The 19689-nt window shown below is 38.0% G+C and overlaps 1 protein-coding gene and 1 pseudogene across 2 annotated transcripts in view; both read right to left on the bottom strand.

The window, feature by feature from the left end:
- The window catches only part of BLTP3B (bridge-like lipid transfer protein family member 3B), a 121754-nt gene that overhangs the window by 16575 nt on the left and 85490 nt on the right, over positions 1–19689 (bottom strand). Inside the window, exons 16-19 of one of the 2 annotated variants that reach the window (XM_028121627.2) lie at positions 13178–13317; positions 12341–12491; positions 8663–8916; positions 8214–8322 (exon numbers count right to left, since the gene is read on the bottom strand). In XM_028121627.2, the coding sequence (XP_027977428.1) occupies positions 8214–8322; positions 8663–8916; positions 12341–12491; positions 13178–13317 (654 nt within the window). Of the gene's footprint in view, positions 1–8213; positions 8323–8662; positions 8917–11557; positions 11640–12340; positions 12492–13177; positions 13318–19689 lie in introns of those variants that run through there. The other variant, XM_028121629.1, reaches the window with a different exon arrangement.
- LOC114222956 (T-complex protein 1 subunit zeta pseudogene) lies at positions 4223–5768 on the bottom strand (annotated as a pseudogene).

Here is a 19689-nt window from a genome sequence, read left to right on the forward strand (position 1 = left end):
CAGTATTATGTCACCAATATGTCTAAGTAAGAGTTGTTTTTCACTCACTCTGCTCTACACTTAGTTGGCTCTATCAATTTGAAGGCTTGTTTCTTCCTTCAAATTTGGGACATTTCATTAATTCTTTGATGATGTTTTCTATTTCTTTTTATCCTTTTCTCTCTTTCTGGAACTCTTTAGATACATGTTAGAATTTCGGGCTCTATCCTTTGTGTGTGTGCATGTGTGTGTGGCCTCTTGAACACCACAGGTCCAAAAAAGATATGTTTCAGGATGCCTGAATGGCTTAGTTGGTTAAGTGTCTGCCTTCGGCTCAGGTCCTGGTCCCAGGGTCCTGGGATCAAGCCCCTCATCGGGCTCCTTGCTCAGCGGGGAGCCTGCTTCTCCCTCTGCCTGCTGTTCCCTCTGTGCTTGTACTCTCTCTCTCTGACAAATAAATAAATCTTAAAAAAAAAAAGATACGTGTTTCTCCTACTAAATGCCCTCCCATCCAACCCATGCACCTCAGCATCTTTATAGACTCCTTTCCCCTACACTTCTTTCCCTGTTCCCATGGCCTAAGATATCCCCTGCAAACTGAACTGTGTTTTGCTAGAACTACAGACCTTGGAGCTCCTTTGCCTATTTTTCTTTTTACTCTTTCCCTATTGTTTGTCTTTCTTAATGGTTATCTCAATGTTTTTACTATACTTTTTAAACTTGTTTTTACTTCCCCCCCCTTTTTAGAATATACTTTGTTCAGTCTTCTATATCTGTGCTATCCAAACAGCAGCCATTTATCAACATGTGGCTATTAAGATTCAAATTAATTAAATAAAATTCAAATCTAGTTCCTTAGTGGTCCTGGCCACATTTCAAGTGCTCAACAGCCACTTCATTACAGATTACAGAACATTTCCATGAGCATGAAGTTATACTGGACATTGTTGTTCTAGACAACCTATTCAACCTTTAGCTATGTCCATTGTTTTTAAGCTGTCTTTATTCACCCAGTCACTGAACAAGTATATTTTTCTGAGGATCTACTAGGTAAGAGAGTATTTTAGCAGATAGGGATAGCAATGTACCAAATGAATTCCTGCTTTCATGTAACTTACATTCTACTCAATAAATAAGAAATATAGTAGATCAAAAGATTCTAAGCATTTACTGAGAACAATAAAGCAGAGTTAGGGAGAAAAGGAGCTGTTGAGGATGGGAGAAGGATGGATGCATGCAAATCTCTATAAGGGGAGATTTGACCAGAGACTCGCAAAAAGTAATGAAGTGAGGCATGGGGATATGAGAGAAGAGAATTCCAGGCAAAAGTAGGAGGAAGTAAAAACACCCTGAGATAGGAGTAGGTCTCTGACAGGAGGCCAAGAGTGACAGGAGTGAATGGTGCAAAGAGGGAGAATAGCAGGAAGTAAGGACAGAAAAAAGCAAAGAACAAGATCATGCCGGACTTTTTAAGCCCCTGGAAGGACCTCGGTAATTTTAATTGGCTTGAGAAGGGAAGCCAGTGGAGGGTCGTTAGCTGAGAAGTTATTTGATATAAATTACATTTTAAAAATGGCACTCTGGTTGCTGGGTCGACAATAGTGTAGGGAAACAAAGGCAGAAGACACACAACGTAGGAATTAATTATAATAATTTAAGCAGATTTGAAAGCGCTAGTGTTACAGATGGTGGGAAAAGGTCCAACTCTGGTTATCTCTTAAAGATACAGCTGGTGGGTTTTAGGTAAGCTATTGGTTTTTTTTTTTAAAGATTTATTTATTTGAGAGAGTGAGAATGAGAGAGAGAGAGAGGGAGTGTACATGAGGGGGGGAGGGTTAGAGGGAGAAGCAGGCTCCTCGCTGTGCAGGGAGCCAGATGTGGGACTCGATCCCAGGACTCCAGGATCATGACCTGAGCCGAAGGCAGTCACTTAACCAACTGAGCCACCCAGGCGCCCCTAAGCTATTATTTTTTATTTAAAGACAAGACTTAATTCTCAAAGGTTTTTAACTGGTTATTTCCCATATAAGGCTTGTTCTTATTTTATGAACTCAAAATCCTATCATGTATCTGTAAAAGTCTCCACTTTTCTTTAGCATCAACTGTATTACTCATTTGTTTTTTGTCTCTTACTGATTTTTGAAGTAGGCATTTTGTCATTTATTTCACCCATCCAACATCAGAATCCCTTTCCGTATTTGAAGAATTTCATACTTTTTGAGTTTGAGAGTAAAATCTCCTTCCTTCAATAAATGTTGGAAAATCTACCAAAATTTCCAGATTCCTTTCCATGCATGTGACCCAGCTATTGCCAATCAAATTGTACTCACCCTAGATTTCCCTCAGATACTAAAGAAGGAAAGGAAGAGAACTTTCTCTTTCTGGGGACAGCAGCAGTGACAGTGGAAGCAAGGTCAAGTTCCTAAGTAAAAAAGCTCAAACACTGATGGCTGCAGCAGATGCAGTAAAGCTGGATTTATGCAACAACAGTGACAACAGTGCAAAATGTAAAATCAAGTGTCCAGTGTCAGGCAGCAGTGTTTCCCATCACACCAGATAACACTCTACTGTGGTTTGGGGGCATGGATCTGGAAGGTAAACGGTGAGCTTGGTTCCCCAGATCTCTCGTGATTCTAAAATATATTTAAGAGCTTTGTTAAAAAATAACTCACATAAAAAAATAATTCACATGTCTCATTTATCCATTTAGAGTGCATGACCCGTAGGTTTTTAGTATGCTCACCAGTGGTACCACCATCACCATGATCACTTTTAGAACTTTTTTTTTTAAGATTTATTTATTTATTTATTTGAGAGAGAGAAAAGAGAGTGAACAAGCAGGGGGAGGGGCAGAAGGAGAAGTAGACTCCCCGCTGAGCAGGGATCCCGACAAGGCGGATTGATCCCAGGCTCTGGGATCCTGACCTGAGCCGAAGGTAGATGCTTAACCAACTGAGCCACCCAGGCACTCAGAACATTTGCATCACCCTCAAAATCCACTGTACCCATTAGCAGTCTCTCCCATTCCTTTCATCCCACCCACCAGCCCTAGGCAACCAGTACTTTCTGTCTTTACAGATTCGCCGCTTCTGGGCATTTCATGTAAATGGAATCATGTAATATGTGATCTTTCCTGACTGGCTTCCTTCATTTAGCAAAACGTTTTCAAAGCTTCCATATTGTAAAATGTATTAGTACTTCATTTTTTTTATTGCTGAATAATCCATTGTATGGATATATCACATTTTCCTTGTCCATTCATAGCATAATATTTGGGTTATTTCCACTTCTAGGCTATTATGAATACTGTCCTTGTCAACATCAACATTCGTGTACAAGTTTTTGAATGGACTTGTTTTTACTTCTTGAGTGGAATTGCTGGGTCATAAGTAACGGTTTAAAACTTTCTGAGTTACTGCCAAATTATTTCCCAAGCACCCACACCATTTTACAAGCCCAGCAATGTAGGAGTGTTCCAATTTCTGCACATCCTCCCACCACTTGTTATCATCTGTCTTTTTGATTAGTCATCTTAGTGGGTTTGAAGTGTTATCTCATTGTGGTTTTGATTTACATTTCTATAATGGCTAATGATGTCAAGCATCTTTTCATGTGCTTTTGGCCGGCCGTTTTTATATATTCAGAGAAATATCTGTTCAAATCTTTGCCTATTTTAAAATTAGGTTACTTATCTTTTTCAGTTTCTGTTCATTTGTTCGTTTGTTTTTCAAGGAACATTTAATAACAGTGTAGGTAACATATACTTATCTAACATGGTACTTTATCACTGAAGCTAAAGCAAAACATCCTGTTTATTAGGTAAAAAGGGCCTGCTTAATGTGTGTACGCTGCAGCGCAATATAAAACATACTAATTATAATTTCAAAATTTCAGAATTTGAGTGTCAGCATTCTCTCTTTTTTTTGTATGGAAAAAGAAAATGCTTTTGAAAATCACTTGAGAGGTGCCTGGGTGGCTCAGTCGGTTAAGCGTCTGCCTTTGGCTCAGGTGATGATCCCGGAGTCCCAGGATCAAGCCTCGCGTTGGGCTCCCTGCTCAGTGGGGAGTCTGCTTCTCCCTCTGCCCCTCACCTTACTTGTGCTCTCTCTCCAATAATTAAATAAAAGGAAGGAAGGAAGACAGAAAGAAAATCACTTGAAACTTGGACAAAATTCCACAGGTATATTCTTAGGATCACTCTGTAGGGTCTTCATGATTCAGATGACACAAGGGAAGCTTCAATTCAACATTTTAGAGAAAACATTCCAGCTCACATGATCTCATCAGTCAGGATACTGTTTATGGCAGTCACAGTGCAGGAGTGAAGAAGCTGTCTCTTTACATAATAGTTATCCATATGCCTACTTCAGCTGCTACCACTGGCTCACCTGTGTTCAAGTCCACACCCACACGCTGACTTGATTCTGAATGTTCTGCCTGAACTTTAACTAGTGTTTCCTGAAGGTCAAAACCAGAATTCTGAGCAAGAACCTTGGGAATAATGAGCAGTGCATCAGCAAATGCTTGAACTCCCAAGTTGGGCCTTGCCCTTTATACTGAGTTTATATTTAATCAAGCTTCTGCCATTGCTACTTCACTGCACCAGTACCTGGAACAACAGAGCCAGCATCAGTAGCATTTTTAACAGCCCTCAAACCATCTCTTATTGCATCTTTGGTTTGAATGTGTGCTTATTTGGCCCTTTGACCAACAATGTGACAGGGCAAGGATTGTTACATGTCTCTTCTCCAATGTATACTCATAGACAAGTCCTGCATGTCCCAAACAAACAGGATTTAGGTCATTAAAAGAATTTAGAGCTACTTCACTGCAAGCAAGACTCAGCCTTTCCGTATTTCTCCTTTTAGCTCTACACAGAGCTACTATGCTTTCTTTTGCAATAGCTTCTAAGGAAAAGGGGTCAATTCCCTTTTGATTAATAACAACAAATCCTTTATCTGAATCACGCAGACTTCCCTTTTCAGTTCTGTTATTTTTTTTAACTCTATCTTCAATGAATTTTCTTTCAGCTTTTACAAGTTTCTCTCTTCTGCACGCTTGTAAAAAAAAAAAAAAAAGCCAGAATTCACTTTCATTTTTTCATATTCTAATGACACTTTGCATATGAGGATGTATGCATTTTCTACCTTTTTTTCATATCAGGATGCCACGCCCCCATGGTCCAAAACAAGACCTTTGATTAAGCTTGTATTAGTTTCAGATTTATGTTTCACCTCCATGGTCTCAAACATGAAGAGGTCCCAATAGGTTCATCTTGTTTTTTAAAGACCAAAATAGAGTCCACCACAGCCTGTTAAGACAAGTTCGGCATGCACTTTAGTATGTAGAGATGTTCTGGCCACATCTCTTAAGTGTTTCCCTGTCCATTTCTTTGCTTACTTTGACTTTTCCAAAAACTGAAGTACCTTTTCCTTTGTAGCTTCATATTCTTCTGCTGTTATTCTGGGATGAAGACTTTCAGAAATGCTCTCCAATGATTAGGACATGGAAATGGTACCATCACCAATTATGTCATCCTGGGATGTTACTACTTTGGCTACTGAGGAGGCTGTTGGGTGTTGAATTTGCATTTCATGAAGCAGCACACTGCCATCCTTAGTAAGCTTAATGTCTCCAGCACCAGCAATAAGCATCTTCTTGGTGTCGTTAGGCCCCAAGTTGGTCTTCAGCACGTCCTGCAGCCCCTGGGCCACGCTGATGTTGACCACCAGGGCCACCTGGGCTCAGGCCACCTCAGCCATGGGGTTCAGAGTCTTCACAGCTGCCATAGCTACCCAGCACAGGAAGAGGAGGAGACCCACCCAGCATGCGGAGTGCCCAAAGCCATCTCCTTATCTTTTCCAGTTTTGCATTAGAAGAGTTCTTTATACAGTCCGGATACCAGGCCCTTACCAGATATATGACTTATAATATTTCTTCCATCCTGTGGACTGTCTTTTCATGCTCCTGACAGTATATTCATCTACACTTTTCTTTATTTCTTTTTTTTAAAGATTTAATTATTTATTTATTAGAGAGCGAGAGAGAGAAACAGCATGAGAGGGGAGAGGGTCAGAGGGAGAAGCAGGTTCCCCGCCAAGCCAGGAGCCGGATGCGGAACTCATCTACATTTTTCTTTTGTCATTTATGCTTTTGGTGTGGTATCTGAGAAGGCTTCCTAACCCAGGGTCATTAAGATTTATTCTTATGGGGTTTTTTTAAGAATTTTATATAGTTTTACCTCTTTTAAGATTTCTGATCCACAAAGAGTACATTTTTGTGGATGATAGACGGAAGAGGTCTAGCTTCATTCATGTGGATACCATGCAGTTTCAGCACCATTTGTGGGAAAGGCTATTATTTCCCACATTGAATTGTCTTGGTACCAATGTCAAAAATCAGTTAATCATAAATGTAAGAGTTTATTTCTGGTCTCTTAATTCTATTCCATTCCAATAATCTTTATAAAACTCCTTTTCTACTCAATTAGCTAGAGAGTATATTTCTTACTTACAATCATGACTACTGCCTGATTACAATCAATCAAATGTTTGACAATTCTTAGATGTATGCTTAACCCATTTTCTTGACTATGGATGCTGTTTCAATGTGCCATAGTTGACAGCCAGTGATGGGGTTGGGGAGGGAGAGGTTGTGCTGCTGGGGTGAGAGATACCAAGTTTGTCAACTAGGTATAACACAATCATTCCCTTCCTGGGACCTGGCAGCTGTAAAATCTACCCTCCATGTTGTAGTCTATATGCAAACCTCCCTAAAGTCTGCTATTTGGTAGAAGCATAGGAAAGGGTCCCCAAAAGAAGTGCCTACATTGTTCACCCTATTGCCTCAGGGATCTATTCTAATTTCAGCATCCTGTTGGGAAGATTTCTCCTGTTTTTGAGGAGAAAATTCTCCTGTACTCTCTTGGCCCCCCTTCTCACTTACTCACAGGGGAGAAGGTATGACTTACCTGATTGATGAGCTTAGAAAAAGTAACTGTGTGTGTGTGTGATTCAGTCTCTCCTCACTTTGGTATAAGCCTTGTCTGCAAAAAGGATGCATCCTATTCTGCTTTCTCTACAAGTCAGACCTGCAGTTTGGGGACCTAAAGTATTTGGAGGAAAGAGACATACAGCAAACCTATCTTCTTAGAGTAAGCTATTTGCTCCATGTGAGCTTTTATCAGAAAAGAAGCTGACATTTTTATCTTTGTTGGTCTGACTTCTTTGTTTGCCCTATTGATCCCGAACTCCAGAAGGGTAGACTCATTGATTAGGACTTCCCCACAAACTGCTCATACCTTAGCAATAGTTCTCTCTTAGATGGGTTTATGGCTACAGACTTTTCTGGTTTTGCCTTTCTGGATTGCTCTCTGTGCTCTTTTAAGGATTTCTGACCCACTGATGGTACTTATTTTTCTTTTGCAGTACTGTTATGCCTTTATTCTTCTTTTAACATGTCATTTCATGAGGTTCTGATAGATGAAACAGATGCATAGATCAGTCCCTGATATTTCACTCTCAAGTAGCTACTAACAAAGTGAGACTAGACTAAGTCTAACAACTCAAGCTCTTTCCTCTACTCCACCCCACCTTGTAAGATATAGCCCTTAGAGACCTTAAAAATCTTGTTAGAATGGAGATACTAATTCTTAAATCAAGATACTAAAGCAGAACTAAATACACAGCAATATACTGTAAGTAACTAATATATGGAGAATAAGTACCCAAGAATCATAAGAAGTCACATCAGGTTATAAGAACAGTTGATTGAAAAGAAGAAGCTTGAGATAATCTTGAAAGGAAACATACAATTCTAATGAGAAATAACAAGGCAAATAAGAACACAGAGATGGAAAAGTGCATGAAGAATTCCATTACAGGAAGTATACCAAGTTTGTTGACTATATATAAATGAATAGGGGGAAATAAAGTTAAGAAAGAGATCAAGAAACCCAAGTGAGCTCAAGAGCCATGTAAGACCAGAAAAGCCTCTGTCACTTTCATTCAAAACACATTTGTAGAACAGGTATTAAATCAACTGTGGATGAGTTATTTCTGAAGTAAGAGATCCATACACAGATGATATTTTATTGCAAAGTACTATAAGTGTCCCTCAAGCATTTACTACCACAAATGTATATATTTATAAACAGGAAGTATGAGTAAACAACATATAAATAATTTAATTTTAAATTTCAGCAGGTATTCAATTACAATGTTTTTCATATATACCTCTGATATGAAAAGAGCCATCATCATTTCTCTCCACCACAAGATGGTCAATATGAACAGTTATAGGAGCTGGTTCAAGGGATATTGTACTACTACGAGGACTGTCATCCTACAGAAAGGAGAAACAACAACAGCATATCGTTATTAAAGTAAATGATAAAATTAATCATTTCCTTAACAAACGTTACTTCAGTCAATATTTTTAAATGAGTTAGAAATTTATCTTTATATGCTTCAGTTGATACAATGAAAACATGTCCATTCTATTTTTGTTTTCTAATTTCTAAGAAGGAGCTCTTCATCATTCCCCCACAAAGACCACAAATTCATTTCAATAAATGGTAATAGAGTATATATTAGAGATGACATATTCTTAGACATGAATCAAGGTCCAGGTAAGCAAAGTGAACATTTACAACATGAAAATATAAAAATACTTATTAACATACTTTTAAGTTAATTTTTGTGTTAGAAACTTGTATCTTCATTGGCATCACTGTTGCAACAGTTTCATCTTCCAAAAAATGTTGAATATTAGTAAGAGAAGATGTAAAAAACTCAGTGCTAAAGTTTTCTATATGGCATTGCAGAAATCCATTTTTTTCTGCAAGCAAAGAGTGTATTACAGCACCAGGCCCACTCTCAAATCTCAGAGTAATCTCAGGAGTGGATTTGGAATGAATTATAGATTGATGATCTGAACCTACAGAAAAAGAACACATAAAAATTATAACTTGTAGCACTACTCAAAAGTGTCACTCTCAATTATTTGTCATTAAGACATTATTGTTACTTTGTACAATGTTGAAGAAATAAAATCTTGAAGTTTTAATATTTATTTTTAAGGGATACTTACAGTACATTTATAATATATCATAAACAACCTTAACTTCAATTTTTATAGATGACTTTCCATTGCAATAATGTTGACTTGTCTATATTTTCTATTTCTTTGGTACCATGCAAACATACACCATGATATAAATCTGATATGATGCATACCTAAGATACTTACAATCCGAGTGTATACCTATCTATACATATAATATATACATACAATATAATGGACAACTGTGATAAAGAAAAAATCATGGCATTTAAAGTGAGTCTTAAGCCATTTCTCAAGAAGTAACAAAAGCCTGAAGTTTTGTGCCTTCCTCATTAAAATTAGGTCCTTAAATAATCAGAAAAGTAAATAGACAAGACCTCATTAAAATGCCTCTATTAGAGGACAGTTTTAAAACTGATATTATAAGCAAAGGATATATACATACACACACACCCCCCACACACACACACGCCTTGGCCTTGTTCCAAAAAAGAATTTGAGGTGGCTTACAGAGATAAATACTGATTTCAAAAACAAATTTTAAAATTTCAATAAAGCACCCATACAATATCGATTTTAAAAAACAGAAGTTCCCAATGCAACCACTTAAGTGAACTGACCCTCATGGTAACTATTTTACTTTACAATACCTAGCTCCAAAAAGAATAGGAGGCAACACGGTCATAGCATACTTATATAAAAAATAAGTAAGCAATGGAAAAGGATAGAAGAGAAATGGATAGGTAGTAAGATTAGTAACTCTGAACACATTATTTACTTTTCTGTGCCACAGGTGAACCAAAAATGAACTTCCTAGCAGCAAAGAGAAAAATAGGATTAGTTTCACTATTCATAGAACCCAGTGAGTTAAAAACAAACTAAATGTTCTGGAAAAGTGAAACTGTTTCAGTTATTGAAGTATGGAATTAATCAGTCTCAGTTGTCTTAAGAAGACCCTAATTAAATTCATGATGGGGAGATGTTTATTTTCTCTCAGCATGGATGTGAATACTTCAGTCTTACAGAAGTCAAATGTAAACATATTTGTGAAGGGCAGGGGATGTAGAAAATAACATACTTGTATTTATGCACCAAGGAGAGATCTCCATACACAACTCATAACGGAGAGTTGTTTTTATAACTTTATTTCAGGTACAGAATGATGTTTAATCAATGTTAGTACTACAGATTAACATTTAAAATAAATAAATAATATGGAAAGAAGAAGAGTTCAAATAAATTCTAAAGAATTTTTTGAACAATTAAGAACTCAGATTTTTTTTAAATAAAAGGTAAAACAGCCACAAATTGATAATGGTTAGTGTTCTTTCCTATATCAAGACAAAGAGTTAATGTGTCTATTTGATAATAAGAGCAATTAGAGGGGCGCCTGGGTGGCTCAGTCGTTAAGCATCTGCCTTCGGCTCAGGTCATGATCCCAGGGTCCTGGGATCGAGCCCCGCATTGGGCTCCCTGCTTGGTGGGAAGCCTGCTTCTCCCTCTCCCACTCCCCCTGCTTGTGTTCCCTCTCTCGCTGTGTCTCTCTCTGTCAAATAAATAAATCTTAAAAAAAAAAAAAGAGCAATAAGAAACAACTTGGTAAATGTGACTTTGTTTTGCCTTGTACCTATTTATCTACATATCTATACAGAGAGAGAGAAAGAGAGAGAGAGAGAGATACCTACTCACTCTAAGGAGCTGAGAGCCAGAAATAATTTCAAACAAAAAGAGTATTTATTTGGAGCAGAGATCAAACAAAATCTTCATTAGGCAAAACTCGTTTCTTTCTTCTACCTTTTAGGCCATGAAACTATTATGTAAAGGTCTTCCTATTAAAGGACTCCAAAATCCATACATTATAGAAAAACAAAAACAAATAAAAGCAAAAACAACTTTGCAATTTTAACTGGCCACGTCAGAGCGACAGCGGATATAAACCACAGATCCGTCTTTGTTCGCTCGGCTTATTCTTTGAAATGTTCAAGCTAGACTATTTTTTTCTCCCTTTCCTTTTATCCCATTTCCCCTTGCTCCTTTCTTTTCCTCCTTATTCTTTGTTTATCTTTAAACAACCAACTGACACAGCTGAGAAAAATAAGGCATTAGCACTGACTATACAACCCATCCATACTAAGCATTTCAAAATGATTTCTTCAGTAAGGAACAGCATGAAACAAAGTAACAGGACATGGTACTAAGTGACCCATTAAAAGTAAAAACAACTAAGCAACTGGAAATAATCTTAAGAGTGCACAATTTGGAGAGTGGTTTGGATTGGGAATAGAACAGGGTCTAGGTTTTGAGATTTCTTTTCTGCACTATGAAACCTTTCCAATTATATATATAGCTTCCTCTATTTTGCATGCCATTGGGATTTATACTTCTAATAGAAACTTCTTGAAATTTTTTAACAGATATATTGTAAACTGCAAGGTCTATACATAGAAAAAAGCCAGGAGACAATTTTTTTCTATGATTCTGGTTTAAAGACAAATGGCACATTTACCTGAAATTCCCAGGATGTGAGGTGATAGCATACTTATTTGATATCATGCAGGACTATGTATTTCAACATGTTATGTATCAGATTTAGCATTCTGTATATATAGCAAAGAAAAATATTACAGCTCAGTGACTTTGTAAAGACTTAAAAAATTGAACATTGTCATTTTAAATGCTTAGTAGAACTATTCTAAAACGTCAATTTCTTCAAATGACTGAAAACCATGAGTGATAACTCCATATAAACTTTGAAAAAGGGATGGTTTTATGTGGTTTTCTCTTCATACACTGCATGTATTGTTCATATTCCTCTACGTCCAAGTGAATGTGTGGATCTTAGAACGAAGGACCATAAGAACATGATACAAGATTTTTCCAAACACCAAGTCTCATGCTGGACTCAGGAAATGTTTGTTTATAAGCAAGATAATGGAATATAAAAACTGACATTTATTCCAGCACTGAACTGTTTGACATTCCAGGATTACTTTATCATTCTTTTCATATAGAAAAGAGCTCAGTTTTCTTAAACCTATTATATCAAAGAATGAGAAGACCAAAAGAGATGGCACTTAACAAATAAAACAAAAAGAAATTAGAGAATACATCTTCAACACATTATATTTCTAACAACAAAATACTATATGAAAATAAGGTAAAGGTAATCTAAAAGAAATCTCTTACATTATTATAAACAAATGTAATTTTCCTTGAATTTATTTATACCAAAGACAAAACCGCTAGGGAATTATATGTATAAAAAACAAAACAAGTTTAAATCATATTAAAGTCTTACCTACTGGACGATTACAAAGGTAATGCCGAAGACTGATATTGCCTAACTGATCTGGTGTCACTTGGTCCACTTGAAGACAGATTTCCATATCTTCCCCTCGGATGTCAACTTCCCCATTAACACCAGTAATTTTAAACACCACAACTGACATCTAATAATGATTGCATAAATAATATTAGCATACCAAGTAATTCAAAACAAAATTTAAGAAATGACACAGGAAACTACTATAGCCTCTAAAAACACAATTGTGACCTATAACCAAAAATATACTTTTGACCAACAAAACATGATTATACATTACAGTGACAAACTTCAGCTTCCTTTCTTCCTATTCAGTCAAGAGAGAATTTTTTTAGGTCACAAAGATTAATTATATGATATTTCTGTGTGAAATTATTTTCACTGAAGGCTGAACATATTTTCTAAGTCATCTGTAAGAATATTTCACTGGGTGGGAAGGGCTTAAACCAGTAACATACTTCTTTTGTAGAAAGTTCCTCATGAGGACTGACTACCATCAACCATCAAACTTGTTTTCAAAATATATTTAAGTGGAACTATGATAAAGGTCAAAAAATAAAAGATGGAAAAAGATAGAAGCTCTCCTCCTCAGGGGGAGAAAAACAGATTTAGAGAGTGAAATTCAGAGAAAAACAATTCAATAGGAAGGAAGGAAGCAATTTCAAGAGTAGAAAGAGCAAAGTAAATCGTTCACTATGGCAATTCACTTATATATGTTAATGTCATAAAAGGTGCCCATATTAAATATGAAATAAAGGTAAAACAGCCTTGTGGTTGGCATTTCTCTTCACAAAATCTCTCTGAAATGATTACCAGGTCTTGATTTTCTTGAGCACCCTCTGAATTTGTACTGATGGCATCTGGAGAGGTTTCACCAAAATTCTGTAGCTTTGCACTGGCATTTGCACTCTCTGCAAGGCTCTGGTAATTTGTAGTCACGTTCTTTTTAATACCTGAAGTAATAAAGAAATAAACTAACAAATTAAAATCAGCTTTACACATGATCCAACAATGTTACATTTATCTAACCAATACGAGGCATCCCTTCACTCTTTCTCAAGCAAAGGCTTGTTTAAAAGACACTAAGCAAAGAAAAATTAAATTGCAATTAGTTAGCAAATATTAAGAAATAACGTCCACAATAAAATGTTAAGAGATACTAAAGCCCTAAACTTAGTATGAAAAAAAATCTAAAATGCTGACCACAGCTTCCTCATTGCTGGTCTGGTGCTGAACAGCAGGTTCCTGGTCAGCCAGCTTCTGCCTCCCCCTATGCTACCCTACTTCGAATAGTTCCAGTTTAACCACTTCATTTCCCCTGTCAGTAGCCTGCGGTAACTTTTTTTTTTTTTAAGATTTTATTTATTTACTTGACAGACAGTGAGAGAGGGAACGCAAGCAGGGGGAGTGGGAGAGGGAGAAGCTCCGCAGGGAGCCCGATGCAGGGCTCGATCCCAGGGCCCCGGGATCATGACCTGAGCCGAAGGCAGACGCTGAACGACTGAGCCACCCAGGCGCCCCATCCTGTGGTAACTTTTAATTACCGTATCTACATGAAGTTAATGCCACTACTGCCAATGTGATCATCCTCCATTCTTAACCTACCTGTCTTAATTTCTCAGTGTGCTGTATTTCATTATTTCTCAAACTCTGTGGTCAATCTTAAAAAAATTCTGTGCCTATCACAGACCAATACTTCAAAAAAATACCGTAAAAATGAATCACTAGAAAAAATAGATTACAAAAGCCCAAGTCATGACACAGCCTCAGTTTTTAAATTATTACACAGTTAACCCGTGAAACAGTGTGAAGGCTAGGGGTGCTGACCTCCCCTCCCATGCACTCAAAAATCCACATTAACTTCTGACTCCCCCAAAACTTAATTACTAATAGTCTACTATTGACTGAAGTCAATTAACATATTTTGCATATGATATGTATTATATGTTGTATTCTTACAATAAAAAAAGCTAGAGAAAAGAAAACATCATATAAAAATCACAAGAAAAAAATCACAAGAAAAATACAATTACAGTATTGTACTGAATTTATCAGGAAAAAAAAATCCACATATAAGTGGACCTGTGCAGTTCAAACCCATGTTGTTCAAGGGTCAACTGCATTTACTATTATATATTCAGCTTCTAACCCAGTGCCTGGAAACACAGTTGGTGCTCAATAAATCATTTACTGAATGAAAGAAAACAATGTTTAGGGCCAGGGAAGACATATATAAATACAATTCCCATTTCACAGGGGCCTCTCAGAGGTTAAGAAGGCTTCCTTGATGAAACAATATATAAACCAAAGTGAAAAAGCATTCTAGGCACAGGTACAAAGGACTGAGGTAGAAAAACATTTGTCTCAGGGAAGAAACTGTGAAGAGTGAATTTAGAGAAGGAGTAAAATGTTCTATAGTACACCTGAAAGTGTAGCCAACACATGGGTAAACAGCAGAAACAGTTAAGTTGTGGCCATATCACACAGAGCACTGTCAGTAATGTTAAGGTTTTTAAACTTAATAACCTTATAGCAGGAGGAAGTTACCAGGATTAAAATGGGGATCAAGTTGATACTACTGACATTTTTGTTTGTCTAAAGTAAGCTCTGCACCCCATGTGTGGCTTGAACTCACGACCCTGAGATCCACAGTCACGTGGTCTACGTGGTCTATGGACTGAGTCAGCCAGGTGCCATGATAATTACATTCTTAAGAGTATCGTGCCTGGCTGTCATACTCCAAAGCTGTACGGGAAACTGGCAGGGAACAAAAGCTCCCAAGAGCAAACCCAAGCAGATTATTTAGCCCGGACCAATAAGGGCAGGGCAATTCCGCCTCCGGCAAAGACATTTGAGAACCACGGCAACAGGCCCCTCCCCCAGAAGATCAGCAAGAACAGTCAGCCAAGACCAAGTTTACCGATCAATGAGAACGGGAGAACTCCAGCACTAGGGGATAAGGCACATAGAATTCATGGCTTTTTTCCCCCTGATTCTTTAGTCTTTCAAAGTTAATTTTTTTAATTTTTTTTCTATTTTTTTGAATTTTTCTTTTTCCCTTTTTCAACCAACATCTTATCAATCCCTTTTTAAAAAATCTTTTTTATTATTCAATTTTAGAGTCATTCTATCCCTTCATAGTAGTTAACCTTATTTTTGTAACATATATAAGTTGTTCTCTCTTTAAAATTTTGGGACAGTTTCTTCTAACACACCAAAATATACCCCGAATCTCTGGTGTATGGCATTGTTCTAGTCTCCTGCCTGATCACATTCTCTCTTTTTTTTTATTCCTCTTCTTTCTTTCTTAAACCAACTTCTTATCAATTCCTTTTATAAAATCTTTTATAATTTTCATCTTTACAGTCATATTCCATCCCTTCATCGTATTTACCCTTATTTTTGTACATATATGTTTTTCTTTCTTTAAAATTTTGGGAGGCACTTTCTTCTAACAGACCAAAATATGCCCCAAATCTAGTGCGTGGCACTGATCTATGCACCAGCCTGATCATATCTGATCATATTCCTTTTTCTTTATCTTTTTCTTTTTTATTCTATTTTCTTTCTTTCCCTTTCTTTTCCCCTGGTTTCAGGTCTCTTCTGATATGTTTAGTGTATATTTTTCTGGGGTCATTTACTCTGTTACTTTTTTTTTTTTTTAAGATTTTATTTATTTGACAAAGAGAGGGAGATAGAGAGAGAGCACACGCCAGGTAGCAGCAGGCAGGCTGAGGGAGAGAGAGAATTAGTCTCTCCGCCAAGCAAGGAGCCCGATGTGGGACTCAATCCCAGGACCCTGAGATCATGACCCGAGCCAAAGGCAGCTGCTTAACCGACTGAACCACCCAGGCACCCCTACCCTGTTAGTATTTTGTTCTCTCATTCATCTATTCTCCTCTGGACAAAATGACAAGATGGAACAACTCACCTTAAAAAAAAGAACAAGAGGCAGTACTGACTGCCAGGGACCTAATCAATACGGACATTAGTAAGGTGTCAGAACTAGAGTTCAGAATGACGATTTTAAAGATACTAGCTGGGCTTGAAAAAAGGATGGAAGATATTAGAGAAAGCCTTTCTGGAGAAATAAAAGAACTAAAATCTAACCAAGTCGAAATCAAAAAGGCTATTAATGAGGTACAATCAAAAATGGGGGCACTAACTGCTAGGATAAATGAGGCAGAAGAGAGAATCAGCGATATAGAAGACCAAATGATGAAAAATAAAGAAGCTGAGAAAAAGAGAGATAAACAACTACTGGATCACGAGGGCAGAATTCAAGAGATAAGTGATACCATAACACGAAACAATATTAGAATAATTGGGATCCTAGAAGAAAAAAGAGAGGGGCAGAAGGTATACTGGAGCAAATTATAGCAGAGAGGGGGCGGAGCAAGATGGCAGAGGAGTAGGAGACTTGGATTTCATCTGGTCTCAGGAATTCAGCTGGATAGGGATCAAACCATTCTGAACACCTACGAACTCAACAGGAGATCGTAAAAAAGAATAGCAACAACTCTCTAAACAGAAAAGCGACCACTTTCTGGAAGGTAGGACATGCGGAGAACTGAATCCGAGGCGATATTGGGGAGGATAGACGGTGAGGGAGGGGGCCTTTGTCAGCCGCTTCTGGCAAGTGATAGAGCAGCGGAGCAAAAAATCGAAACTTTTAGAAGTCAGCTCCGCTGAGGGACGTCGCTGCAGTGGCTAAGCAGAGGGTGGAACCCTCACTGGGACAGTGTAGGCTCAGGACCCTCGGGGTCACAGAAAGACTGGGGGTGCCTGAGTGCAGCAGAGCTCCTGAGTATCAGAGTGGGAAAGCCAGCTGCAGAGATGGAGCCGAGGAGCGAGCTCTCAGCTCGGGGTTGCCATAAACCGTGATCTGCAGCACAGTTGGGCCACTGCTCTTCCAGCAGGGACCCAACAAGCAGCAGATCCGGGGAGACTCCCCTTCCTTCCCCGGGAGGAGCAGTGTGGGAGCGCACCGCAGGGATCTACTGGGTTTGGAGACTCCACAATGAGTTGGGTGCCAGAGAAAGAAATGCTCGGTCACAGGCCAGGTGAGCACGGAGTGCGGCAGGAGGCCGGGAAGACAGGAGTGAGTGACTGCTTTTCTCTGGGGGTGCACTGTGGAGCTGGGCCCCAAGTTCTCGGCTCCTCCGGGGCAGAGATTCGGAGGCCGCCATTTTCACTCTCGTCCTCCAAAGCTGTAGCAAAAGGTTGCAGGGAACAAAAGCTCCAGAGAGCAAACCCGATTAGATTACTTAGCCTGGACCGATAAGGGCGGGGCAATTCCGCCTCAGCAAAGACATTTGGGAACCATGGCAACAGGCCCCTCCCCCAGAAGATCAGCAAGAACAGACAACCAAGACTAAGTTTACAGATCAAAGAGAAAAGCAAAACTCCAGCGCTAGGGGAATACTGCACATAGAATTCATGGCTTTTTTACCATGATTCTTTAGTCTTTCAAAGTTAATTTTTTTAACTTTTTTTTTTTAATTTTTCTTTTTCCCTTTTTCAACCAACATCCTATCAATCCCTTTTTTTTAAAAAACATTTTTATTTTTCATTTTTAGAGTGATATTCTATCCCTTCATAGTGCCCTTATTTTTGGCATATATATATATATAGGTTGTTCTCTCTTTAAAATTTTGAGATACAGTTTCTTCTAACAGATCAAAATATCTGTAAATCTCTAGTGTGGCTTTGTTCTAGTCTCCTGCCTGATCACATTCTCTCCCCTTTTTTTTTCTTTTTTTTTTTTAAATCCTCTTCTTTCTTTTTTCAAACAACTTCTTACCCATTCCGTTCATAAAATTTTTTTATAATTTTCATCTTTACAGTCATATTCCATCCCCTCATTGTATCAACCCTTATTTTGTACATATAGAAGTCTTTCCGTCTTTAAAATTTTGGGAGGCACTTTCTTCTAACAGACGAAAATACACCCAAAATCTAGTGTGTGGCACTGATCTATGCACCAGCCTGATCATATTTGATCATATTCTCTTTTTTTTGTTTTGTTCTGTTGTTGTTTGTTTTTATCTTTTGCTTTTTCTTTTTTTTTTCTCTTTCTTTCCCTTTCTTTTCCCCTGGGTTCAGGTCTTTCCTGATTTGTTTAGAGTATATTTTCTGGGGACGTTGTTACCCTGTTAGCATTTTGTTCTCTCATTCATCTATTCTCCTCTGGACAAAATGACAAGACAGAAAAAATCACCTCAGCAAAAAGAACAAGAGGTAGTACCGTCTGCCAGGGACCTACTCAGTACAGACATTAGTACATTGTTGGACTTAAGAGTTTGGAATCATTATTTTAAAGATACTAGCTGGGCTTGAAAAAGCATGGAAGTTATTAGAGAAACCCTTTCTGGAGAAATAAAAGAACTAAAATCTAACCAAGTCGAAAGCAAAAAGGCTATTAATGAGGTGCAATCAAAAATGGGGGCACTAACTGCTAGAATAAATGAGGTAGAAGAAAGAATCAGCAATACAGAAGACCAAATGATGGAAAATACAGAAGCTGAGAAAAAGAGAGATAAACAACTACTGGATCACTAGGGCAGAATTCGAAAGATAAGCGATACCATAAGACGAAACAACATTAGAATAATTGGGATCCCAGAAGAAGAAGAAAGAGAGAGAGGGGCAGAAGGTATATTGGAGCAAAGTGTAACAGAGAACTTCCCTAATGTGGGGAAGGAAACAGGCCTCAAAATCCAGGAGGCACAGAGAACCCCTCTCAAAATCAATAAAATTAGGTCAACACCCCGACATCTAATAGTAAAACTTACGAGTCTCAGAGACAAAGAGAAAATCCTGAAAGCAGCTCAGGAGAAGAGATACGTAACCTATAATGGTAGAAACATTAGATTGGCAACAGACCTATCCAGAGAGACCTGGCAGGCCAGAAAGGAGCGGCATGATAACTTCAGAGCACTAAACGAGAAAAATATGCAGGCAAGAATACTATATCCAGCTAGGCTGTCATTGAAAATAGAAGGAGAGATAAAAAGCTTCCAGGACAAACAAAAACTAAGGGAATTTGCAAACACGAAACCAGCCCTCCAAGAAATATTGAAAGGGGTCCTCTAAGCAAAGAGAGCGCCTAAAAGCAGCATAGACCAGAAAGAAACACAGACAATATACAGTAACAGTCACCACACAGGCAATACAATGGCACTAAATTCATATCTTTCAATAGTTACACTGAATGTAAATGGGCTCAATGCCCCAATCAAAAGACACAGGCTATCAGATTGGATAAAAAAACAAGACCCATCGATATGCTGTCTGCAAAAGACTCATTTTAGACTCAAAGACAC

This window comes from Eumetopias jubatus, unplaced genomic scaffold, assembly GCF_037043125.1.
Source record: "Eumetopias jubatus isolate StellerSeaLion01/CBP00866 unplaced genomic scaffold, mEumJub1_p1.0 scaffold_8, whole genome shotgun sequence".
NCBI classification, from domain to species: domain Eukaryota; kingdom Metazoa; phylum Chordata; class Mammalia; order Carnivora; family Otariidae; genus Eumetopias; species Eumetopias jubatus.